The sequence below is a fragment of the Diaphorina citri genome, unplaced genomic scaffold, assembly GCF_000475195.1.
Source record: "Diaphorina citri unplaced genomic scaffold, Diaci psyllid genome assembly version 1.1 scaffold339, whole genome shotgun sequence".
NCBI lineage: Eukaryota > Metazoa > Arthropoda > Insecta > Hemiptera > Psyllidae > Diaphorina > Diaphorina citri.
Window position 1 is genome coordinate 168744 of NW_007377774.1, and position 22493 is coordinate 191236.

Genomic DNA, 22493 nt, shown 5'->3' on the forward strand with positions numbered 1-22493 from the left:
GTGATTCGAGTCCAAGTCAAGTCATAAAAAATGTCGAGGTGTATTAATGCGGGGAACGACATTTGTAACAAGTATCTAAGTGTACTATTACCTTTTTTGTGTTCTACATATCTCACAACTTATGTCTTCTATGGCATAATCATGAGATTCTTGATTTAATTCTATGTTGTCCTGTATGTATTTTGTCTCACAGAGCCAAGGAAAAAGCTACCGCCCCTGCTACTCAAACTAAGCGAGCGTCCACCAGAACAGTTAGACTACATTGGAGTATCCTACGGGGTAACTGCACCGCTACTCAAGTTCTGGAAACGGGCTGGCTTTGTACCTGTCTATCTCAGGTAAGAATAGATGTTCATTGAAGTTAAGCAACGTTATTTCCATATTTCAATAATCTGTTTAGAGTTTAGACTGGTAATGTCGCCATTGGTTGATACTCGACTAAAGTAGCTACTCAGTTGTACTCACGAGGCTGAGTACCTCCCAAATTCCAAGCACAGAGCCGAAAAATCTTCGAACCCGGAACCCCCGGCGTGCAAGCCTAGTGTGATACCCACTCAGCCACGGAGGTTTGCTAGCTACTTAAACCTTGTTCTCTCATAAGCCTTCTATCCTTCTCTATTCCTGTTTTTGTTTTTGTTTTTTTTTTTTTTTTTTTTTTAATTTAGTTTATAAACACATTAGAAATTTAAACTGTGTTTAAGCCTGAATGCTTGTCACAAATGCCGTTTTTATGACTTGACTTGGACTCAAACCAGCAACCTCCAGATCTGAAGTTTACCGCGCTACAGATGTTGGTGCAACTTGGGTGAAATAATGATAATGTTCTTTATTTGGTGTCATCTACCAAAATTAATTTCAGTGGACGTCTTTTTTTTTTGTAAAGATCTTCTGTTATCTGACTTTTTCTTTTCAGTACATCCACCCAACCGAAAGTCAGCGCCTCTCACAGGCGGAACTTCTAGTGATTGATGAAGCAGCTGCCATTCCTCTCAACTATGTCAAAGCTCTGATGGGACCCTATTTAGTGTTCCTGGCTTCTACTATTAATGGGTAAGTGACCAACTGCCTCTCACCAACCCTTAGAGGTCTATTCATGAATTACTTGTGGTAAAGCAGAGCCTGAGTTCAAATGTTCAACGCGGGAGACCACAAGAAAAGAATACATGGATCAGATTAGAGATGATATGGGATGTAGGAGTTATGTGGAGATGAAGAGGACTGCAGCAGATCGGACAGAATGGAGGAGGAGAACCAGCTTGCTGTTACCAACCAATCAAAAGATTGTAACCCAAGAGAGAGAAAGCAGAGCTTCTTCACAACTTTAGTATAGATCACAGCATTACTAAGTGCCTCAATTGCAGTCGCTTTCCATATTTCAATAATCTGTTTAGAGTTTAGACTGGTAATGCGGCCACTGGTCGCTACTCGACTAAAGTAGCTACTCAGTTATACTCACGAGGCTGAGTACCTCCCAAATTCCAAGCACAGAGCCGAAAAAACTTCGAACCCGGAACCCCCGGCGTGCAAGCCTCGTGTGATACCCACTCAGCCACGGAGGTTTGCTAGCTACTTAAACCTTGTTCTCCCATAAGCCTTCTATCCTTCTCTATTCCCCAGGTATGAAGGCACGGGTCGTTCCCTCTCACTCAAACTTCTACAACAGCTGCGAACCAGTGCCCTACCTATGGGTGTGAATAGTGCACAGGGGAATGATATCAAGACCTCTGGAGCCGCTACTGGTCGCTCCTTGACTGAGGTAAGTGTACAAGTAGTGCCCTACCTATGGGTGTGAATAGTGCACAGGGGAATGATATCAAGACCTCTGGAGCCGCTACTGGTCGCTCCTTGACTGAGGTAAGTGTACAAGTAGTGCCCTACCTATGGGTGTGAATAGTGCACAGGGGAATGATATCAAGACCTCTGGAGCCGCTACTGGTCGCTCCTTGACTGAGGTAAGTGTACAAGTAGTGCCCTACCTATGGGTGTGAATAGTGCACAGGGGAATGATATCAAGACCTCTGGAGCCGCTACTGGTCGCTCCTTGACTGAGGTAAGTGTACAAGTAGTGCCCTACCTATGGGTGTGAATAGTGCACAGGGGAATGATATCAAGACCTCTGGAGCCGCTACTGGTCGCTCCTTGACTGAGGTAAGTGTACAAGTAGTGCCCTACCTATGGGTGTGAATAGTGCACAGGGGAATGATATCAAGACCTCTGGAGCCGCTACTGGTCGCTCCTTGACTGAGGTAAGTGTACAAGTAGTGCCCTACCTATGGGTGTGAATAGTGCACAGGGGAATGATATCAAGACCTCTGGAGCCGCTACTGGTCGCTCCTTGACTGAGGTAAGTGTACAAGTAGTGCCCTACCTATGGGTGTGAATAGTGCACAGGGGAATGATATCAAGACCTCTGGAGCCGCTACTGGTCGCTCCTTGACTGAGGTAAGTGTACAAGTAGTGCCCTACCTATGGGTGTGAATAGTGCACAGGGGAATGATATCAAGACCTCTGGAGCCGCTACTGGTCGCTCCTTGACTGAGGTAAGTGTACAAGTAGTGCCCTACCTATGGGTGTGAATAGTGCACAGGGGAATGATATCAAGACCTCTGGAGCCGCTACTGGTCGCTCCTTGACTGAGGTAAGTGTACAAGTAGTGCCCTACCTATGGGTGTGTTCGAACACACTGAAACTTTTTTCTTTTCTTTAAGCTAACTTATTAAGGTATTAAGGCCTAAAAAAGCATATTAAGTATAAGACTATGTGTTTGATTTGCATATTAAGTATAAGACTATGTGCAGTGCAATAGTCCTAAACTAAAATGGACGCGGCACATTAGGGATCAGGAAGAGACCGCCTTAACATAATAATGTGTTTGATTTCAGATTACTCTGGACGAGTCCATACGATACAAGCCGGGTGATGCGGTAGAGAAGTGGCTTACTCATCTATTATGTCTGGACGCAGCCTGTGTACAAACCCTGGGAGCAGGCTGTCCCTCCCCCGACTCTTGTGATCTCTACTATATCTCCAGGTAAATGCTGGGTTCTACAGCGATTTTTTAACTTTCTATTACCCTTACGTATAGGGAACCTATACAAGGTAATGAGAAAGTATTGCAATCGGTCCAAATTTTTTCTCTCTCTTTCGAAGAGGTTTGACAGAGGGAACTGTAACTGCTAAGGTGTTATCGTCCCGAAATCGAAGAGAGAAGGGGGACAGGATAGGAAAAAGCCAGCCGTTCCCAGAACGAACCTTATCTGTTTAGGATAAATTCCGCATCAGGCGAGAATCGAACCCGCGACCTAGCGCTTGCAAGGCAGGCGCGCTACCAACCAAGCTAACTAGGCTGGCGTTCAACAGAGAACTCGGGTTGACGAATTCTCACGAATTACACGTTCTTCACAAAAATGGATGGCACACTACCGCTGTGGTTCGAAAATTGACTAATTCCACCATCCTTTGGGCTGGCTTAGATGAAATATTATTGTTAAACAAGTGTGCCTTCTTGTGTATCTGATTCACTGGATGGCGGGACCTTCTGCATGGCAAGCAAGCGCGTTACCACTGGACCAACCGTGCCCGTGATTCCTAGACCTTAGGACCCATAGGTCATAATATCTGGAGATAGAGACTGTTTTACTTGGAATATGTAGTTGCAAGAGCGCCAAGTATTGTAGAGAAGCTATGTATGATAAGCATTGTATGGGTAATTATTCTATGTTAAATATTACACATGTTATGTGTTAAATATAACTGTTATAGTGTTATATCTACAATATATGTAACTGTAATATCTCTTTGTTAAATAACAGATAAGAGGGTCTGGCGAATGTTGAGAAGTACCTATAGTTCAGAATAACTATTGTACCCAATTGTATGTAAGTACTCTTACGCAAGAATCTATCGGTCTAGGAATAGAAAAAGTCACTTAAGGTTCTATTTGAATGAGTTTGTTTGTTTGATAGAAGATTGACGTCACTATACATATAACTCCCAAGATACAAAAGTTAGTGCAAGTTTGTTTTTTTCATAAGGGTTTAACGCCACTGTATGCTAAGGTTTTTAATGACGGGGGTTTTACTCTCCGTTTGGTGACAAGCTACCCGTCTCCTCACTCAGATGGTCACCAATCCGGATACTAACCAAGCGCAACGTTACTTAACTTCAGTGGTCCATTGGAAACCGGTGCCTTCAACGTGCTATCGCCGCTGGCTAAATTTAAATTTCTTTTCACAGCCTCGTTTGGGTTCAAAATAATTAATGCGGAGTTGCCAGATTTCCTTGCTATTACTTTTAGTGCGACGTTGTCAGATTACTTACCATCTGCAGGAGTCATAATGCCGTCATGTAACATGGTTGCCATACCACCCGCTAGACCTGTAAATTAATTCCACCATCCTTTGGGCTGGCTTAGATGAAATATTATTGTTAAACAAGTGTGCCTTCTTGTGTATCTGATTCACTGGATGGTGTAAACAATTGCTTGTAAAATCACTACTTTTGATTGGTGAAACAGTAACATTTTGTTGCAAGGATATCATTTTCCAAAGCCATCAGTTTATTCTGCAATCATAGAAGCCCTTTTTTTTTTCATGTATAGGTTTAACAGTAATTACTTATGCAGAAGTCATGTCCGTGGAAAAGAAAAGCTCCTTTTTGTATTAAACCTAACCCTATAATAACACTAATCACTGCTCTAATTGTGAAAACTCCTTCTTGCGTTTAACCTAACCCTATAATAAGTAATAACACTGGTCACTGCTCATTGGTGCCAGTTCCTTTGGTAGCAATATTCCACGGACATGACTTCTGCCCAAGTACCAGTTTAACAGACCAGACCCATGCAAGTAAAATGCAAACTCTCTGAGACTAACAGTTGCCACTGTTTAAAGGTTCCATTGTAGTTGATTTATTTGTTTTAACAATGAACTCTGTTGTTGTGCGGGTATCATTTCCTGAAGACAGTACCATTTTATTCTGTATAAAATTTCCAATAAAGAATGCAACAAACCATATTATCAAATGAGTGATAGGATTCTACACTTGTTCAATGTGTGCATTTGATTTACATAGAAAACATTCTATGCTTGAACTCATAATTCAATTATCATGATTGTGTGTGTAATGAAAATGTATGCAAAATAGTCATTGACAGATAAGTATGAAACACAGCAGACTGGTATTTTAATGATAATTGATTATGCAACAAGACTGCATATTGTGAGTTGACTGATAAAAAAAATGTGCAGTTTTCCTTGAAAAAAAACAAGGTCTTTTAAATTAAATGTTTATTGAAGTATTTAATGAGGTATTCTTTGGCACTGGAAGAAAGAGAGAAGTAAGTAAAAAAGAAGAAAAAATGAAGAAGAGAGTGCTACAAAGTTGAGACCCATAAAAAAAAAACCCTAGGCACCTACTAAAATGTCCTCCCCTGTATTTTCAGACCTATCAAGAGCCCAACGTACACTATCCAGTTCTCTACAAGATTTCAGCTTTGAATCTATCGGAACCACACAGACCGATGATGAGGTAGTCATCACCAAATCTCTGGGCGAGTTTGGAAAGCTGATTGCAGCAATTGCCAAATGGTTTATATGACCAAAATAACAATTAGTTCAGGGAACTCACTCGAAACCCTCATGTTGGCCCAAGGAACCTAAGCAATGACCCTACGGCTGATTGAGAGGCTGACGAAAAACGCCGACCCCGTCGGTACACGGGAAAAGTAAGTAATAGTATTAAAAGTACTTATTTATACTGCTCATTTTTTTCATTTTTAAATTATCATAAATTGTCAAATTATTTTGAGCATAAAATTCCATACCTCGGCTGGGATTGAACCCACGCCCTTATCTTTACCAGGCGAGCGTCTTGACCACTACACCACCAAGGCAGGACCACTACACCAAAGAGGCGAAGAAAAAGAATTGTAAAAAAAAAGTAATTCATTCAACTCCATTTTCCCCGCAGGCAATCCTCATCGGGCTCGGACTTCAGTACAAAACCGTGGACACGCTCACCAAAGAGTTGGACATTCAAGCGCAGCAACTCCTCGGTTTATTCAACCGGACGATGCGACGGTGTCTCACCGTTTTATCCGGTGTGATGGAGAAGAGTATCGAGGAGAGTTTGATGATGAAGGATGAGAGTGAAGTAACCGGAACCATGAGACCGGTGAAGATAAGCATGAACGATGAATTGGAACAAGCTGCCAAGGTAAGAAAGTTTTGGAAAACCACCCTTTGTCCTCACAAGGGTCAATTACTTTCTGTGAACTCTGTCTAGAAATTTCCACTTGGAAGCTATGAGACCGGTGAAGATAAGCATGAACGATGAATTGGAACAAGCTGCTAAGGTAAGAAAGTTTTGGAAAACCACCCTTTGTCCTCACAAGGGTCAATTACTTTCTGTGAACTCTGTCTAGAAATTTCCACTTGGAAGCGAGTCCTTTTTTAACTACTTAGGAGCGAATCCAAAAGTAAACTGGTGGATGTAGGTGTACCTATATGAGTGACCTAAAATGCATTCTTTCATTTCACAGAGACACCCTATTCTGCTATCACAAGGCCTCCGAGAGTTTCCTGCAACGTATAGTGTCCCTGTTTGTCGCCTCACACTACAAGAATTCCCCCAATGATCTTCAAATGATGTCTGATGCGCCTGCCCACCATCTGTTCTGTCTCCTAGGTCCTGTGTCTCCCAACACTAAGGCTTTGCCTGAAGTCTATTGTGTTATACAGGTAACTAGCGGTTCACTTAATAGAACTCACTCGGAAAAAGGGCATCTAGGAACCTAGGAAGTGTGCAAAGCCCCAGTCGAGGCTAAAAATAAAAATCTCGAAAAAAAAAAGAGTGCTTCACCGCTGCTTTTATTTCGTAGCATTGAAACAACTGCTACGTTAGACACATAATATATGGTCTTATATCTCTATGTCATAGCATGCCCAACCGAGAAGAGACACAATACTTCCCATTTATATGCTGGATCAAAACGAGATTGAAATACGAGTGCAATTTTTGTCGACTTTGGGAATTGAACTCCTCGGACCTTCTAAATGACAAGCAAACTCGTCATCACTGGACCAACATGTCAACTTTAATTTTATTTAAATTCTAACCTGATTTTATGCTGTGTCGTTTTGGCAACCCAAACTTTGAACAGTCTGTCAGTTTTTTTTTTTTTTTTTTTTTTTTTTTTTTTTTTTTTTTTTTTTTTTTTTTTTTTTTTAATTGAACTCGACCTTCTACATGACAAGCAAGCTCGTCATCACTGGACCAACATGTCAACTTTAATTTTATTTAAATTCTAACCTGTCTGGATTTTATGCTGTGTCGTTTTGGCAACCCAAACTTTGGACAGTCTGTCAGTTTTTTTTTCTTTTTATTATTATCTTCCGTATTTATTGTACGATACGTATTTATTGATTGTTTCTCAGGTGTGTCTGGAAGGCCAAGTGTCCCGTAATTCAGTTCTGGACGGGTTACACCGCGGTTCAAGAGCGGCTGGAGATCTCATCCCTTGGACCATAGCACAACAATATCAGGACGAAGATTTTCCTGCCCTGTGCGGGGCTCGAGTTGTGCGGGTAGCTACACATCCTGACTACCAGGGGGTAAGTAACCGCTGTCAGTGTAGTGGTTACGTCGTGGGTTCGACTCTCATGGATCATAACAGCAATATCAAGTCAGCTCCCATGGCGTAGTGGTCACTGCGCTCGCCTTGCACGCGGGAGACCCGGGTTCGATTCCCGGCGGGGTCAAGAAATTCAAACTTTAATATTAGACAATTTGTTTGATAAGGAACAGGGGGGGGGATGCTCCATATTTTCAAAGTCTGGCCTACAGTACAGGAGAAAAATGAAGCTCAAAAGTAGGGGAGGGGGTGGCTGGGCCCCTCAACCACAATTTTTGGAGTCTGAAGGAGGAAAATGTAGCTTGAGAAGGGGGGGTCTCCCCCCCTAAATACGGCCTTGGCTGTAATATCTATCTACAATATGTGCATATACTTACCTACCTACTTTTGAAAGAGCATAAATTGGGAGATATTTACATACCTAGGTACCTAAGCAGATTTTACCATTAAGTAAGTAGGTAGCAGCTAGGTACTTATGAACAGAGTATTTTGAAAGGCCATACAGATTACAGATACCTACCTCCTTACATAAATATTCACATAAAATATATTTATGTAAGTAGGTACCCTACATAAAATATAAAAAAAGACACCATGGCATTTGTGACTTTTTTAATAGGTTTATTAGGCTCATAAAAAATAATCAAATGTCACTTTTCTGTGTTATTATTTGTCATGCTTAGGACCTTTTTTTTATTATTTTTTAGCTCTCTCTCTCTCTCTCTTCCCTACATCTTTATTATCTTCCTCCCTGCCCATCTTTCCTTCTTCTGTTCCCCCTCTTCCTCCTCCTTATGCTATTATAAGTAAAATTATAGGACATATTTTACGTCCTACCTTGATTGTCTAGAAAAAAAGCACAATGATATCTCTCCTCTAAACTTCTCTTCATTCTCGTCCTCCTCGTCCGCCTCCTCCTCCTCCTCCTTTCCTCCTTTTCCTCTTCCTCCCCTTTTTCTCTTTCTCCTCCTCTTACTCTTCTTCTCAGGCGATTCATCCTTCTCTTTATTTTCCTCTACTCCTTTCTTCTCCTCTTCCTTTTCGAAACATATTCGGACCTTTTTATATCGCACAGTAGCCCGTAGCATTACAAACAAACCTTTTAAACAGCAGCATTTAAACGTTTTTCTTTTGTCATTCTTTGTTCTAACTCTTTCTTCTTCAGCTTCTTTCTTTTCATTTAAGTCTCTACGTATGCATTGCATCACGATTCGGGTGTGTTTTTTTTTTTTTTTTTTTTTTTTTTTTTTTTAAATGTGGAGCAAAGATGTAAAAGAAAAAAAATAATAAATCTGGCGGAACATCACAACGACTTCCTTATCTAAAATCGGGACTTATTGGTTTTAGATTGCCATGTTTGGTGGTGTAAGCAAGTTGTATTTTTCCTTTCGGAATTTCCCATTTCCTGAAGCTCGTTTCCGCTTTTTGGGCTGTGATGGCGGCCTGTACTAAGCCATGGGAAATCCAAAAGATGGCCGCGCCATCGGATCAGATCGGTTCATTTCACAAGAAAAAACAACTCAACTCTTTTTTTTTAATGTAGGTCTTCTTTCATCGAAAAGCTACAAGACGAGGGAAAGTAAAAACACGAAATACAATTAGAATCTATTATTAATACTAATAATTAAGGCAATATGGTTTTCGTCTATAAATAGGGCTCCTGGTATAACGTGTACTATCTCGGCCCTATAAATAGATTGTCGATAATTACCATATTGATACTTGGAGAGAGAGAGAGAGAGAGCGCTAGGCTTGCTCTTGAAATCAGTCAATTATACAGGGTTGTTAAGTATTAAGGCCTCTCTCTCTCGCTCTCGCTCTCGCTCTCTCTCTCTCTCTCTCTCTCTCTCTCTCTCTTTTCGAGGGGGGCTCTCTCTCACCTACCTGTGTGGTTTTCGAGAATCAAATTTAAATCAAAAGACCGCCCATAATTATAATTATACAATAATTTAAGTAAGTTGACAATCGACACAATGATGTCAAACGACATCGACTGTAAACCACATAAAACTATGTTATTCTTTGTGCACATATAGTCGACGGCCGTCGATCGATGTCGACCGAAACCGTCCATACTGGCTCGACAACATAGATTCACCTCGTCGATCGATGGTCGATCAACGCGGTCGAATATGTGTGGACACACTTTAAGATCCAAGGATGCCCACTATTGCCCTGCCCACCTAACTTCTGATCTTTTCTTGCGTTTTTTCTTTTTCACGGCCCGTTACGACTTTGTCATTTCTACTTCTCATAGTTGATGATTTTGTTTGTTTCAGCTGGATAGAGCCTATGAGCAGATCATTTATCCTCTGGAAAACTTCCGGAAAGATCACATAGGGGGCGTCAAGGTAAGAACTTTCTGTACATTTTATTTTTACATCGGGGGGGTTTTCCGCAATCTAAAAGTGTGCCAAATTCTTACCAATAAGGTCGCGCCAATACAAATTTATGACGTTAACACTAGAAATTTAACGGTGATAAATTCAACACTAAAGTATGCTGAATTCCTGACGTAAGTACCTAACTTTATGCTATCGACTCATATAGGTAGTCATAATAAAATTATAGTCATGTAAAATCCCAACCAATTTAGTGTTACGTAGGCTAATTGACACCATAAATATGAACAATATTGTCGGTGTTTAGTGGCTGGGTCCACACTGTACGGCCCAACCTGTCAATACTAAACAAAAACTGTTTCAAGTGGGGTTCTCTCTCACCTACCTGTGTGGTTTTCGAGAATCAAATTTAAATCAAAAGACCGCCCATAATTATAATTATACAATAATTTAAGTAAGTTGACAATCGACACAATGATGTCAAACGACATCGACTGTAAACCACATAAAACTATGTTATTCTTTGTGCACATATAGTCGACGGCCGTCGATCGATGTCGACCGAAACCGTCCATACTGGCTCTACAACATAGATTCACCTCGTCGATCGATGGTCGATCAACGCGGTCGAATATGTGTGGACACACTTCAAGATCCAAGGATGCCCACTATTGCCCTGCCCACCTAACTACTGATCTTTTCTTGCGTTTTTTCTTTTTCACGGCCCGTCTACTTCTCATACATAGTTGATGATTTTGATTATTTCAGCTGGATAGAGCCTATGAGCAGATCATTTATCCTCTGGAAAACTTCCGGAAAGATCACATAGGGGGCGTCAAGGTAAGAACTTTCTGTACATTTTATTTTTACATCGGGGGGTTTTCCGCAATCTAAAAGTGTGCCAAATTCTTACCAATAAGGTCGCGCCAATACAAATTTATGACGTTAACACTAGAAATTTAACAGTGATAAATTTAACACTAAAGTATGCTGAATTCCTGACGTATACCTAACTTTATGCGATCGACTCATATAGGTAGTCATAATAAAATTATAGTCATGTAAATTCCAACCAATTTAGTGTTACGTTTACGTAGGCTAACTGACACCATAAATATGAACAATATTGTCGGTGTTTAGTGGCTGGGTCCACACTGTACGGCCCAACCTGTCAATACTAAACAAAAACTGAAACTGGCCACATATCAAGGAAGGTAAATGAGGAAAAGTCACGAGACCAATCCCCCCCTAGTAGATACCTGTGCTGCATATCAGGCAGAAATGTAGTTACTTCATCTCACAGATGAATTCCGCCCGACGGAGGGTTAAGTTTAACTTTTGGATTTGAATCTAATAAAACTGGTTTATTACTTATTAAAAAAAAAAAAAAAAAAAAAGAAAAGTCACCCCCCTAGTAGGTACCTGTGCTGCATATCGGTCAAAAATGTAGTTACTTCATCAGCTTCATCTCACAGATGAATTCCGCCCGACGGAGGGTTAAGTTTAACTTTTGGATTTGAATCTAATAAAACAGGTTTATTACTTATTACCTATTAAAAAAAAAAAAAAAAAAAAAATTCACCCAATCAGATTGCGTAATCCAAAAGTTTATCTTAAACCCCTTAAAATTCTAAATGAATTCTACGGATCTCAAATTCTAATGAGTGAAGAATGGGACTACTAATGAGTATGTAAGGTGGGCAATGGTCATGTCAGTGTCACAGGTTTGAGTTTTGGGTGATCCCACTAGCACTAGAAAACGAGAGCACTAGATCGCACAAGCACTAGAAACCCCACATGCTTGAACACATAATTTAATTATCATGATTGTGTGTGTAATGAAGATGTATGCAAAACAGTCATTGACAGATAAGTATGAAATGCAGCAGACTGGTATTTTAATGTTAATTGATTATGCAACAAGACTGGATATTGTGAGTTGACTGATAAAAAAATGTGCAGTTTTCCTTGAGAAAAAACAAGGTCTTTCAAATTTAATGTTTATTGAAGTACTTAATGAGGTGGTAAACAGGAGGGCATGGGTTCGATCCCAGGCGAGACAAGGAATTTTATCCTCAGTTGAGAAATTGACCACATAACTTAAACACTGTTGATTAAGATCAACAGACCACCAATCGGCTGAAACCATGACAAAATCAGCAACAATCGATACCTAATGTTATGTAACTTGCTTTTGCGTCATTTGACATCAAACTTCGCCAATGGCTACGTAAATGTTTTCTTATTTTCCTACTCCTACTGCCAAATGGATCACTTAAAGTCTTGAAGATCCTGCAATTATTGCTTTATTTGAAGTTTAGACTGTCAGCTTACAGATGGTCCATTATGACAACTTGCTAATAGTTACAGCACGTGTCTACTTAACTTCGGACCTGTCTCGTTTGGTTTGTAATATAGTAGGCGTATTGGTTACTCTCCTATGTGTAGGGAACAGATACACAGATAGTAGTACAGAATAGGACGGTCCAGCAAAACAGTCATGTGGAAACAGATACAGTCGAACATGGATATTTTGTCTGGCTAAGGGACGTTAAACAGAGAGTAGACTAGTGTCTAGCAGTGGGACTGTAAAAATGGAGGAGAACAGCTAACCCTAACCAGCCTAGCCGGAAGTTTTCAAAGGGTTGTCTCTGCTTTTAAAGAATGAGCACGTCCTCACAAAGTTTGACTGCGGTTCTGGACGAGCCAATTAAACATGGCTAGAGACCATTACCTCGGTGTATGGCAGAAAGAAAGATATCCTTTCTTTATTCTGCCATCACCATTCGGCTACAGCTGAAGCCGCTACAACAACAACAAAATGGAGGAGAACAGCTAACCCTAACCAGCCTAGCCGGAAGTTTTCAAAGGGTTATCTCTGCTTTTAAAGAATAAGCACGTCCTCACAAAGTTTGACTGCGGTTCTGGACGAGCCAATTAAACATGGCCAGAGACCATTACCTCGGTGTATAACAGAAAGAAAGATATCCTTTCTTTATTCTGCCATCACCATTCGGCTACAGCTGAAGCCGCTACAACAACAACAACAACAACAACAACAACAACAACAACAACAACAACAACAACAACAACAACAACAACAACAAAAGAAGACGAAGAAGTACCTAAAATAGTCCCTTGAGTTCTCCACAATCCAAGTTCGACTGTACAAGTGTACAGTCATGTGGGGATTTTTTCGATATAATGACTAACATGTTGCCTAAATTTGGAAGAGTGAACTCTCTATATCTCTGACTCTGATGCAGAATCCTATATTGCTGAACCCTCGTTCTCCTAGTGATTAGAATTTCGAGATAAACTACGCAGTCCGTTCATTCAAATCCACCCACTTATCACCCAAGTCCAAAAATTGCGTCCAGTGGTGTAGTTTTGCCCAGGATTTCAGTAGTTTGTTGCAGCCTTAAGAAAATCCCAAGTTTTCAGGAATACTGCTTTCTTCTTTACCGAGTTCATATGGCATATGCTGCCTTTTCCTATTAGTATTATGTATCTTCGTTATTGTTTATGTTTATCCTCGAGATTTTTATGGGTTTTTTGAAATACGTGTCAGATTACATAAAAATCTATACCTTGGTTCCCGAGATCCCGGGTTTGTAAGGGTCCTAGCTCCAATATTGTTTGGTGACCCTGTAGCCCTGGACACGTAAAGTAAGTAAGTAAGCACCAATTGGTTCCTACACTTAAATTGATGCCTGGTTTAGCTATACCTACCTATTCTGAATTCTGATCTCCAATATCTATGGTACTTGACATAGTATTCCCATCAATTAATCTTACTTATTGTGTAGGAGTCTTTTACCCCCAGTGTACCATTTATAAGCTCAATCCAGAAGCATTCTACACGTATGTACAACTCAATATGTTTTAAGGTGTTCTGGTTTTAGACATGTTCGGTTGTTGACTCATCACTTTAGTATTGAATTTGAGTCCTGACTGTAATTTCCGGTGCTCTACAATACGTCGGATTTATGCATGTCTAGACTCCAGAATTCTAGATAGGTACCTTTATGTCTAGCCCCATTACATTTCCTATTCCAATGATGCCACATATCCCTTGACTTCTTATGACAAAGAGCTTTTTTTGTACTGTCTTGTATGGATTGGGTGGAAGTCCTTTGAGAGGAGACTCCAGGTTCCCGTGGGGCGATCATCCTTGTGATTCACGATTCACCTCAAGCTGGGAAAACTAGCTGTGAAAGTGAAAGCCAAACTATAATGTCCTCCTCGGTAACTATACTATATGTAGAGACTCTTGACTTTCGCACACTTCCCGGCGCCTACTATTCCAATTTCGTTAACAAATCCCACTAGTTCCTGTGTTCGATTCCCACCCGGGGCGGATTTTATTCTAGACAGACAAGGTGCTTTCTCGACACGGCTGGCTGTCTCCTATCGTATCTTCCTTCTATCTTCCCTTTCGGGACGTTCTGTCAAGCCTCTTAAAAAATCCTGGACTTATTATTAATTAGATTCATATTAGACACCCAAATTAGATAATGGCTTACCTTATTTTATATAATTGACTAGGGTTCTTTGTGGGGGATTATTATTTACATGACACCGACTCGAGTTTCGCCTCACTCGTAGGCTACGAGTCATCTTGAAAAAGCCCAAGAGTGAGGCGAAACTCGAGTCGGTGTCATGTAAATAATCCCTCACAAAGAACCCTAGTCAATTATAAAATAAGGTAAGCCAAAATCCTGGACATTTAGGAGTCCCACAGGGACGTATAAGGGCCCTATTATGTATGTGTACAGTTAATCAAAGAGAGTTAATACTTTAATGTCACAGTAGGCCAAATTGAAATTATTTTGCATGGTATAGGTACGTACTACTTAAGTAGGTTAGTTGCTCACTTTCATTATGTTTTTTTCAATATCTTCAGTTCGGTGTACAATATTTGCCAATATCTTCCAACCTAGCTGCAGGTTGACCCAAATAATAGCTCCCATCAGATGTTCATTAGCTTCATCAGTACATTGTCTAGTCAATATTCTAGCAAAATCAGATACAGAACAACAACAACAACAACGACTACAACAACAACAACGACTACAACAACAACCATTGCATCGTCACTAGCGAAATCAGATATTGGCAATCTCATTCACACTTGAATAGAGTTTGAGACAAGATTTGAAACCAGTGTCACAGGGGCGTGAAATCATCACTCTTCATCAGTCTTCAAGTTCAAGAGCTGAATTTTTTTTTTTTTTTTTTTGAAGGATAGGTTCGGTAACAAATCAGTTTCTGTTTCTGCTGATTCCATAAGGAAATGTCGCGTCGGTCAATTCGACCCAAGAACATGTTTGTTTCATTAGTGTTATCTTTAGGGTTTTTGATTGAGATTGAGAGTTAGGGTTTTTGATTGAGATTTTAACAAATCAGTTTCTGTTTCTGCTGATTCCATAAGGAAATGTCGCGTCGGTTTCTGTTTAGATAAGTAAGCAATTCGACCCAAGAACATGTTTGTTTCATTAGTGTTATCTTTAGGGTTTTTGATTGAGATTGAGAGTTAGGGTTTTTGATTGAGATTGAGAGTTGAGATGCAGTTCTTATCAAACGTTTAGATTAATTTAGTACGTCTATAATTAAATTTAATTACCGGCGGGGGTTTTACGGGTCAGGGAAAAATCGGGGAAGAGAAGTGGAAAAAGAAATTTTCGTGTTTACTTCAAATTATTTTATTGACTTCAAATTGAACCGTATGCAGTAGAGATGTGCGTGAAAAAATGAGGCAAGACTGTCTACGCCAGTGGCTAGTCTTTAAAGCCCTTAATAAAAAAAAAGAAGAAGTCTAGTTAGGTTGGAAGGTAGCGCCTATGCCTTGTTAGCTTTAGGTCGCGGGTCCGATTCACTTCCCGGGCGAACTTTATCCTAAACATATAAGGTTCGTTCTCGGAACGGCTGGCTTTCTCCTGTCTTATATTTTTTCTCCTCTCTTCGATTTCGGGACGATGAGATCTTAGCAGTTACAGTTCCCTCTATCAAACCTCTTCAAGAACTGAAGATATAACTTTATAACAAAGAAATGTTTTTTTTTCAGTGGACTACTCAGTCAGTAATAATTATTATATTGGTACTTATCAGTAAGAAATTAATAATTACATATCAGTAAATTTGAATTGTAACTACCAAGGTAACTCAAAAGCGGAGAGAAGAGCACAGAATAGGAGAAAGCTAGACGCGAAAATGAACCTTATCAGTTCATCACCTTATCAGTTAAGGATAAAGTTCGCCCCGGACAGGAATCGAACTCGCGACCTAGGACTTACAGAGAAGGTCGCCTTCTAAGCTAATTAGTCTGGCTATTTAATTAATTACAGTGATCTTTGAAATAGAATCCTTTGCTCCATTGACTTGGCGGGACGAAGTACTACCGTCTTTTGCCTTCACAAACAATACCTACCTATGTGTAAAACAATATTCGAGTGTCCTAAATTTTCAGAGTTTTCAAATTGAATTTATATTATTCGAATAATTAATATTTATGTTCTCAATCCTTCAATGGAGTGGGGGACCGGAAAAGACGAATAAATCTCTAACCACGCCCCCACGCAAATTTCTGATGGGCAGAGGAAATTGAGTTTCAATATTCAATTTCAGGTGCAAGGAAGGTGTATTACGGTTGTGATTAGGTACTCGGGTTACAGTTTGGCATGAGACCGGGGGTATATTTCTGATAGAATACCTTTTAACGTCCCGGATATTGGAGTAATCTGAGACTTTGCTTCCTAGGACACCCTGAAATGGTGAGAAAATGAAATACTTGGGGTACTTATACTTACTAGCTGTTTTGCAATGAAGAAGGTGATATTTTGCAGGTTTTAAATGAAACAAAGCTGATGTTATGGAGTACATCAAGCGCCAGGTATTTACGGGTATCGAAACCCGTGGCTTGGCTCTGTCAGTAGTTTTTTTTTAGAATCCACGAGTGATTCGTGATCCTTGCCACAAGCATTGGTTTAAGGGCCAATGAAATAAACTAGAAAAAAAAGAGGTTTGATATATGGAGTTGTAATTGCTAAGGTCTTATTATCGTCCCGAAAACGAAGAGAGAACAGGATTGGAGAAAGCCAGCCGTTCCGAGAACGAACCTTATCTGTAGAAAATAAAAGTATATAGTTTCATAAATTTATTTATCATTAAATTTATATATTATTTTTGTTTAATTTATTCTTCACTGGTCTCCAATATTCTCAATCGATGACACTTCTACATCAGTCTATATCCTACCTGAGCAGTACCCGGTGAGAAAAACCTGCCGAATCGGTTCGTGTAAAGATACACAGGCGTGCTTACTGGAACTTGGCCTGGCGCACTGCCGTGCGCTCAGATGTACAAAACGCCTTGACCACTACGTCACCGTGCTCGATTGGTAAACAGGAGGCCGTGGGTTCGATCTCAGTCGAGGTATGAAATTTTATCCTCATTTATTTAAGTATTTGACATAATAGAGGTCCAAGTTTTAAGTGGTGTCACCGGAGCTACCCAGTAACTTGCAAATTGAACAATAGATTGACATAATATTGATGTCAGCAGTTCTGGGAGCTCTTGGATGTGGTTTCATAAATTTATTTATGATTTTTGTTTAATTTATTCTTCACTGGTCTCCAATATTCTCAATCGATGACACTTCTACATCAGTCTATATCCTACCTGAGCAGTACCTTACTTACTGAATCATCATATTGTATATTCGCAGCATAGTACTCCAAATTCAAACCAGGTCACTCGAGAACAATGCAAATCTTCGTGATTCACCACAACACTTGACTCTTTATTCTTATCAATCATGAATTTCAGCACTCCAGACAAAGTTTGTTTGCGTCCTTTGAAATAAGTGAGACTATGGAAATGTCTTCATAGGGACATAAGACACAAGGGGCTCAAAGTGAATGAAAAAATCCTCCAGAAGAACTCTGCCACTTGGGAAAAAGCTAACATTCTGCAGAAAAGTCGAATTTGAGACCAACAATATATCTACATCTTCTTCTCCTTCCTCGCCTTTTCCCGTGTTCAAACAGGGCCGGGGTTATTTGTCAAACTCAATGAGCCCTAGCTAGGGTGATTGCTTCGTGGATGCCCTTTCGTACTCAACCTTTGCTCTTTAGCAAGGCAAATTTCAGGCTGGTATCCTCCCTGTTTAAAGTCCCCCAGCCAGACTGACCTGGTCTGCTCCCTGTTTAACATCCCCCAGCTAGACGGTTGGTAAAAAGCAAACATTCTGCAAAAAAGTTGAACTTGAGATCAACATTATATCTACATCTACTTCAGATAATCTATCCTCTGTTTATAAAACATGGTTGTAAATTTGTTCATCTAGCAGAGTACAAAGTACAAGGTATGACACCATGTTAGAGAGATGCATCGTCATTTCCATTGTAACCCGATAGCCATGATACCTATACATACAATACATACACTACAGTATAGAATACAAACCTGCCGAAGTATTTGGTTACAATGAAAAGTTTTTCAGTAAACAATGTACAGATACAGGATGGCTTAAGGAAATGAGCTCATGGTTTCACCAGATGCTCTGTAGACCATTTTAGGGGAAGTCAACTAAAAAACCTTTATTGTGAAAACTTACTGATTTCAGAGACCCCAGCGCCCAGAGTCTGTAATCTGAAATTTTTTTCACTTTGAATTTGAATGAACAGTTTTGATGTTTTGAAGTTAGTACAAACAACGGTGTTATTTTTCAAGACATCTTAAGAAAGTGTATGCTTTCTAAGGAACGCATTTCCTAAAACTTTATTTCCGAGTTGACCCTGCCAGAAAACGGAGGTCTTATCGTCCCGAAATCGAAGAGAGGACAGGATAGGAGAAAGCCAGCCGTTCCGAGAACGAACCCTACCTGTTTAGGCAAATACATATTCACATAAACCGTGACATATTCTATATGTATTCTATTGACATTTCAGCCCTGTTATCACGTTCTGAACTGAACGCCCATCTGACGAGCTACGATATCAAGAGATTGGAAATGTACTGCAACAACCTGACTGACTATCATCTTATTGTGGACATGCTACCGACCATAGCACGGCTCTACTTCTTGAACAAGCTGGGAGATACCCATCTATCCCCATTACAATGTGTAAGTAACAAATATAAATAACTTTGAAAAAGTGAATCAAATGGTTTATATTAGTTCAGGGAACTCACTCGAAACCCTCATGTTGGCCCAAGGAACCTAAGCAATGACCCTAGGGCTGATTGAGAGGCTGACGAAAAACGCCGACCCCGTCGGAACACGGGAAAAGTAAGTAATAGTATTAAAAGTACTTATTTATACTGCTCATTTTTTTCATTTTTAAATTATAAATTCTCAAATTATTTTGAGCATAAAATTCCATACCTCGGCTGGGATTGAACCCACGCCCTTATCTTTACCAGGCGAGCGTCTTGACCACTACACCACCAAGGCAGGACCACTACACCAAGGAGGCAAAGAAGAAGAAGAAGAAGAAGAAGAAGAAGAAGAAGAAGAAGAAGAAGAAGAAGAAGAAGAAGAAGAATATTGTAAAAAAAAGTAATTCATTCAACTCCATTTTCCCCGCAGGCAATCCTCATCGGGCTCGGACTTCAGTACAAAACCGTGGACACGCTCACCAAAGAGTTGGACATTCAAGCGCAGCAACTCCTTGGTTTATTCAACCGGACGATGCGCCGGTGTCTCACCGTGTTATCCGGTGTGATGGAGAAGAGTATCGAGGAGAGTTTGATGATGAAGGATGAGAGTGAAGTAACCGGAGCCATGAGACCGGTGAAGATAAGCATGAACGATGAATTGGAACAAGCTGCTAAGGTAAGAAAGTTTTGAAAACCACCCTTTGTCCTCACAAGGGTCAATTACTTTCTGTGAACTCTGTCTAGAAATTTCCACTTGGAATTTCCAATTAGAAATTTCTAGGACTAAAAATAAATTTTGGGACTTGGGAAACCCTAAAAAGGATAATTCATATTTCCATCCATTCCCATATTGAAACTTTGGACTGATTGCAATACTTTCTGATTCATTAGGTACCTACATATTATAGTTTCACTTTACTAAATGCAATCGTTGGGTTTTAGAGTTTTAGATAAAGTTTTTTATTTACACACTAAATAATAAGGCCATGTGTGATATAAAATCAAGGACATATTGTAACCAAAATTCCAATTTGAATTTCAGGAACTCGGGGAACCCTAAAACGGATAATACATATTTCCATCCATTCCCATATTGAAACTTTGGACTGATTGCATAACTTTCTGATTGATTAGTTACCTACATATTATTATAGTTTCTCTTTACTAAATGCAATCGTTGGGTTTTAGAGTTTTAGATAAAGTTATTTATTTACACACTAAATAATAAGGCCATGTGTGATATAAAATCAAGGACATATTGTAACCAAAATTCCAATTTGAATTTCAGGAACTGAAAGTGAAACAACAGCAAGAATTGCAGAAGTTGAAGAACGAAAACCTGAACGGGTTTGCCATCAAAGGTTCAGAACAGGAATGGGACCAGGCGCTATCCTCTGGAAAGAAGAAGTCGGTTATCAGTATAAAGAGGTAAAATGTAATTTTGTGCCAAAATTATACATCAATCCGTGTGTGTTATAAAAAAAATAACATAAATCTTTAGGGGAAAAAAAATATGTGCTAAAGAAAATGCAGAAATAAAGTATTGAAAATAAAACATAAAGAGAGAAGTAAAGACTTGAAAATAAAATATCTACGAAAATGAAGTCGTCCGAAATAAAGTACTGATACTGATTGCAATACTTTCTGGTTCATTAGGTACCTACATATTATAGTTTCTCTTTACTAAATGCAATCGTTGGGTTTTAGAGTTTTAGATAAAGTTATTTATATACACACTAAATAATAAGGCCATGTGTGATATAAAATCAAGGACATATTGTAACCAAAATTCCAATTTGAATTCCAGGAACTGAAAGTGAAACAACAGCAAGAGTTGCAGAAGTTGAAGAACGAAAACCTGAACGGGTTTGCCATCAAAGGTTCAGAACAAGAATGGGACCAGGCGCTATCCTCTGGAAAAAAGAAGTCAGTCATCAGTATAAAGAGGTAAAATGCAATCTTGTGCCAAAATTATACATCAATCCGTGTGTGTTATAAAAAATAACATAAATCTTTAGGGAAAAAAATATGTGCTAAAGAAAATGTAGAAATGAAAGTATTGAAAATAAAACATAAAGAGAGAAGTAAAGACTTGAAAATAAAATATCTACGAAAATGAAGTCGTCCGAAATAAAGTACTGTCATAAGAGAGAAGTAAAGACTTAAAAATAAAATATCTACGAAAATGAAGTCGTCCGAAATAATGTACTGTCATAAGGACGTGTGAAATGAAATTCATAAAGTCGTCCGAAATGAAATTTAAGTCGTACCAGTTGTAGTTATATGTAGTTATTTTGCTGGCTCTAAAATGTTGTAGGTAACTACCTACTAATTTTTATGAAAGTTTTCACATTGTTTTTCCTTCCATTTAGGCACTTTAACACCACAGACAGTAGGTCGTTTGCGCCGTCACTAATTTTAATATCCAACTTCAAATGACGCTACTAAATTTTCATGTCGCTATGGGTACTTGAGCCCCAGGTTCTAGTAATTAAATTTCCACCTCGTCTGTTATGTTTCAGTGGTGAGAAAAGACCTGTAGAAGTGATCAAATCTACCATGGAGGACCACTTGGAAAAATCCGCGAGCAAAAAGAAAAAGAAATCATTCAAGAAAAATAAAAAATAAGGGATTTATAAGTAATCCCGAAAATTTGTGAGAGAACCAGAAGTACCTAAATTGTATGTGGCATATGGCGTCTATGCCGAAAAAAAAAATTAATGATGTCTGACGTACATATCTAACCCCAAAAAACACTTCGTGTTGAAACAGAAACCGAGCGGCGCGGCGCTTCGAACTCTCGACGTTCACGCGCTTCCCAGCACGCTTGATTATCTACTCAGCGGAAAACTTGTGAATGGTCATAATGTCATACTGTTCAGACGGTCACCCATCCTGATTCCAGCCACAGAAATACCTAAATGGTATCTGGTATCTATGCAGAAAAAAATAATGAAGTCTGACGTACATATCTAACCCCCAAAAAACTCTTCGAGTTAAAAAATTTCGAACTCTTGACGTTCGCGCGCCTCTCGGCTAGCTTGATTATCTACTCAGCGGAAAACTTGTGAATGTTCATAATGTCATACTGTTCAGACGGTCACCCATCCTGATTCCAGCCACGCTTGACGTTGCTTCGGTGGTATGATAATTATGTGGTGGAGAAAATGTAGAAATGAAAGTATTGAAAATAAAACATAAAGAGAGAAGTAAAGACTTGAAAATAAAATATCTACGAAAATGAAGTCGTCCGAAATAAAGTACTGTCATAAGGACGTGCGAAATGAAATTCATAAAGTCGTCCGAAATGAAATTAAGTCGTACCAGTTGTGGTTATATGTAGTTGTTTTGCTGGC

General features: G+C 39.5%; 1 protein-coding gene across 1 annotated transcript; it reads left to right on the top strand.

The window, feature by feature from the left end:
- Nucleotides 1–913: 913 nt before the first annotated feature.
- LOC103507748 (RNA cytidine acetyltransferase) lies at nt 914–22012 on the top strand (the record flags this gene model as incomplete). Its single annotated transcript, XM_026822533.1, is given in 14 exon segments — nt 914–1050; nt 1618–1756; nt 2883–3031; nt 6542–6740; nt 7437–7613; nt 9913–9984; nt 10744–10815; nt 11116–11189; nt 18868–19102; nt 19568–19813; nt 20426–20565; nt 20845–20857; nt 20945–21084; nt 21660–22012. Coding segments are annotated over 14 exon segments (1899 nt in total), but the record flags the coding sequence as incomplete, so codon positions are not given.
- Between the last annotated feature and the right edge of the window lie 481 nt (nt 22013–22493).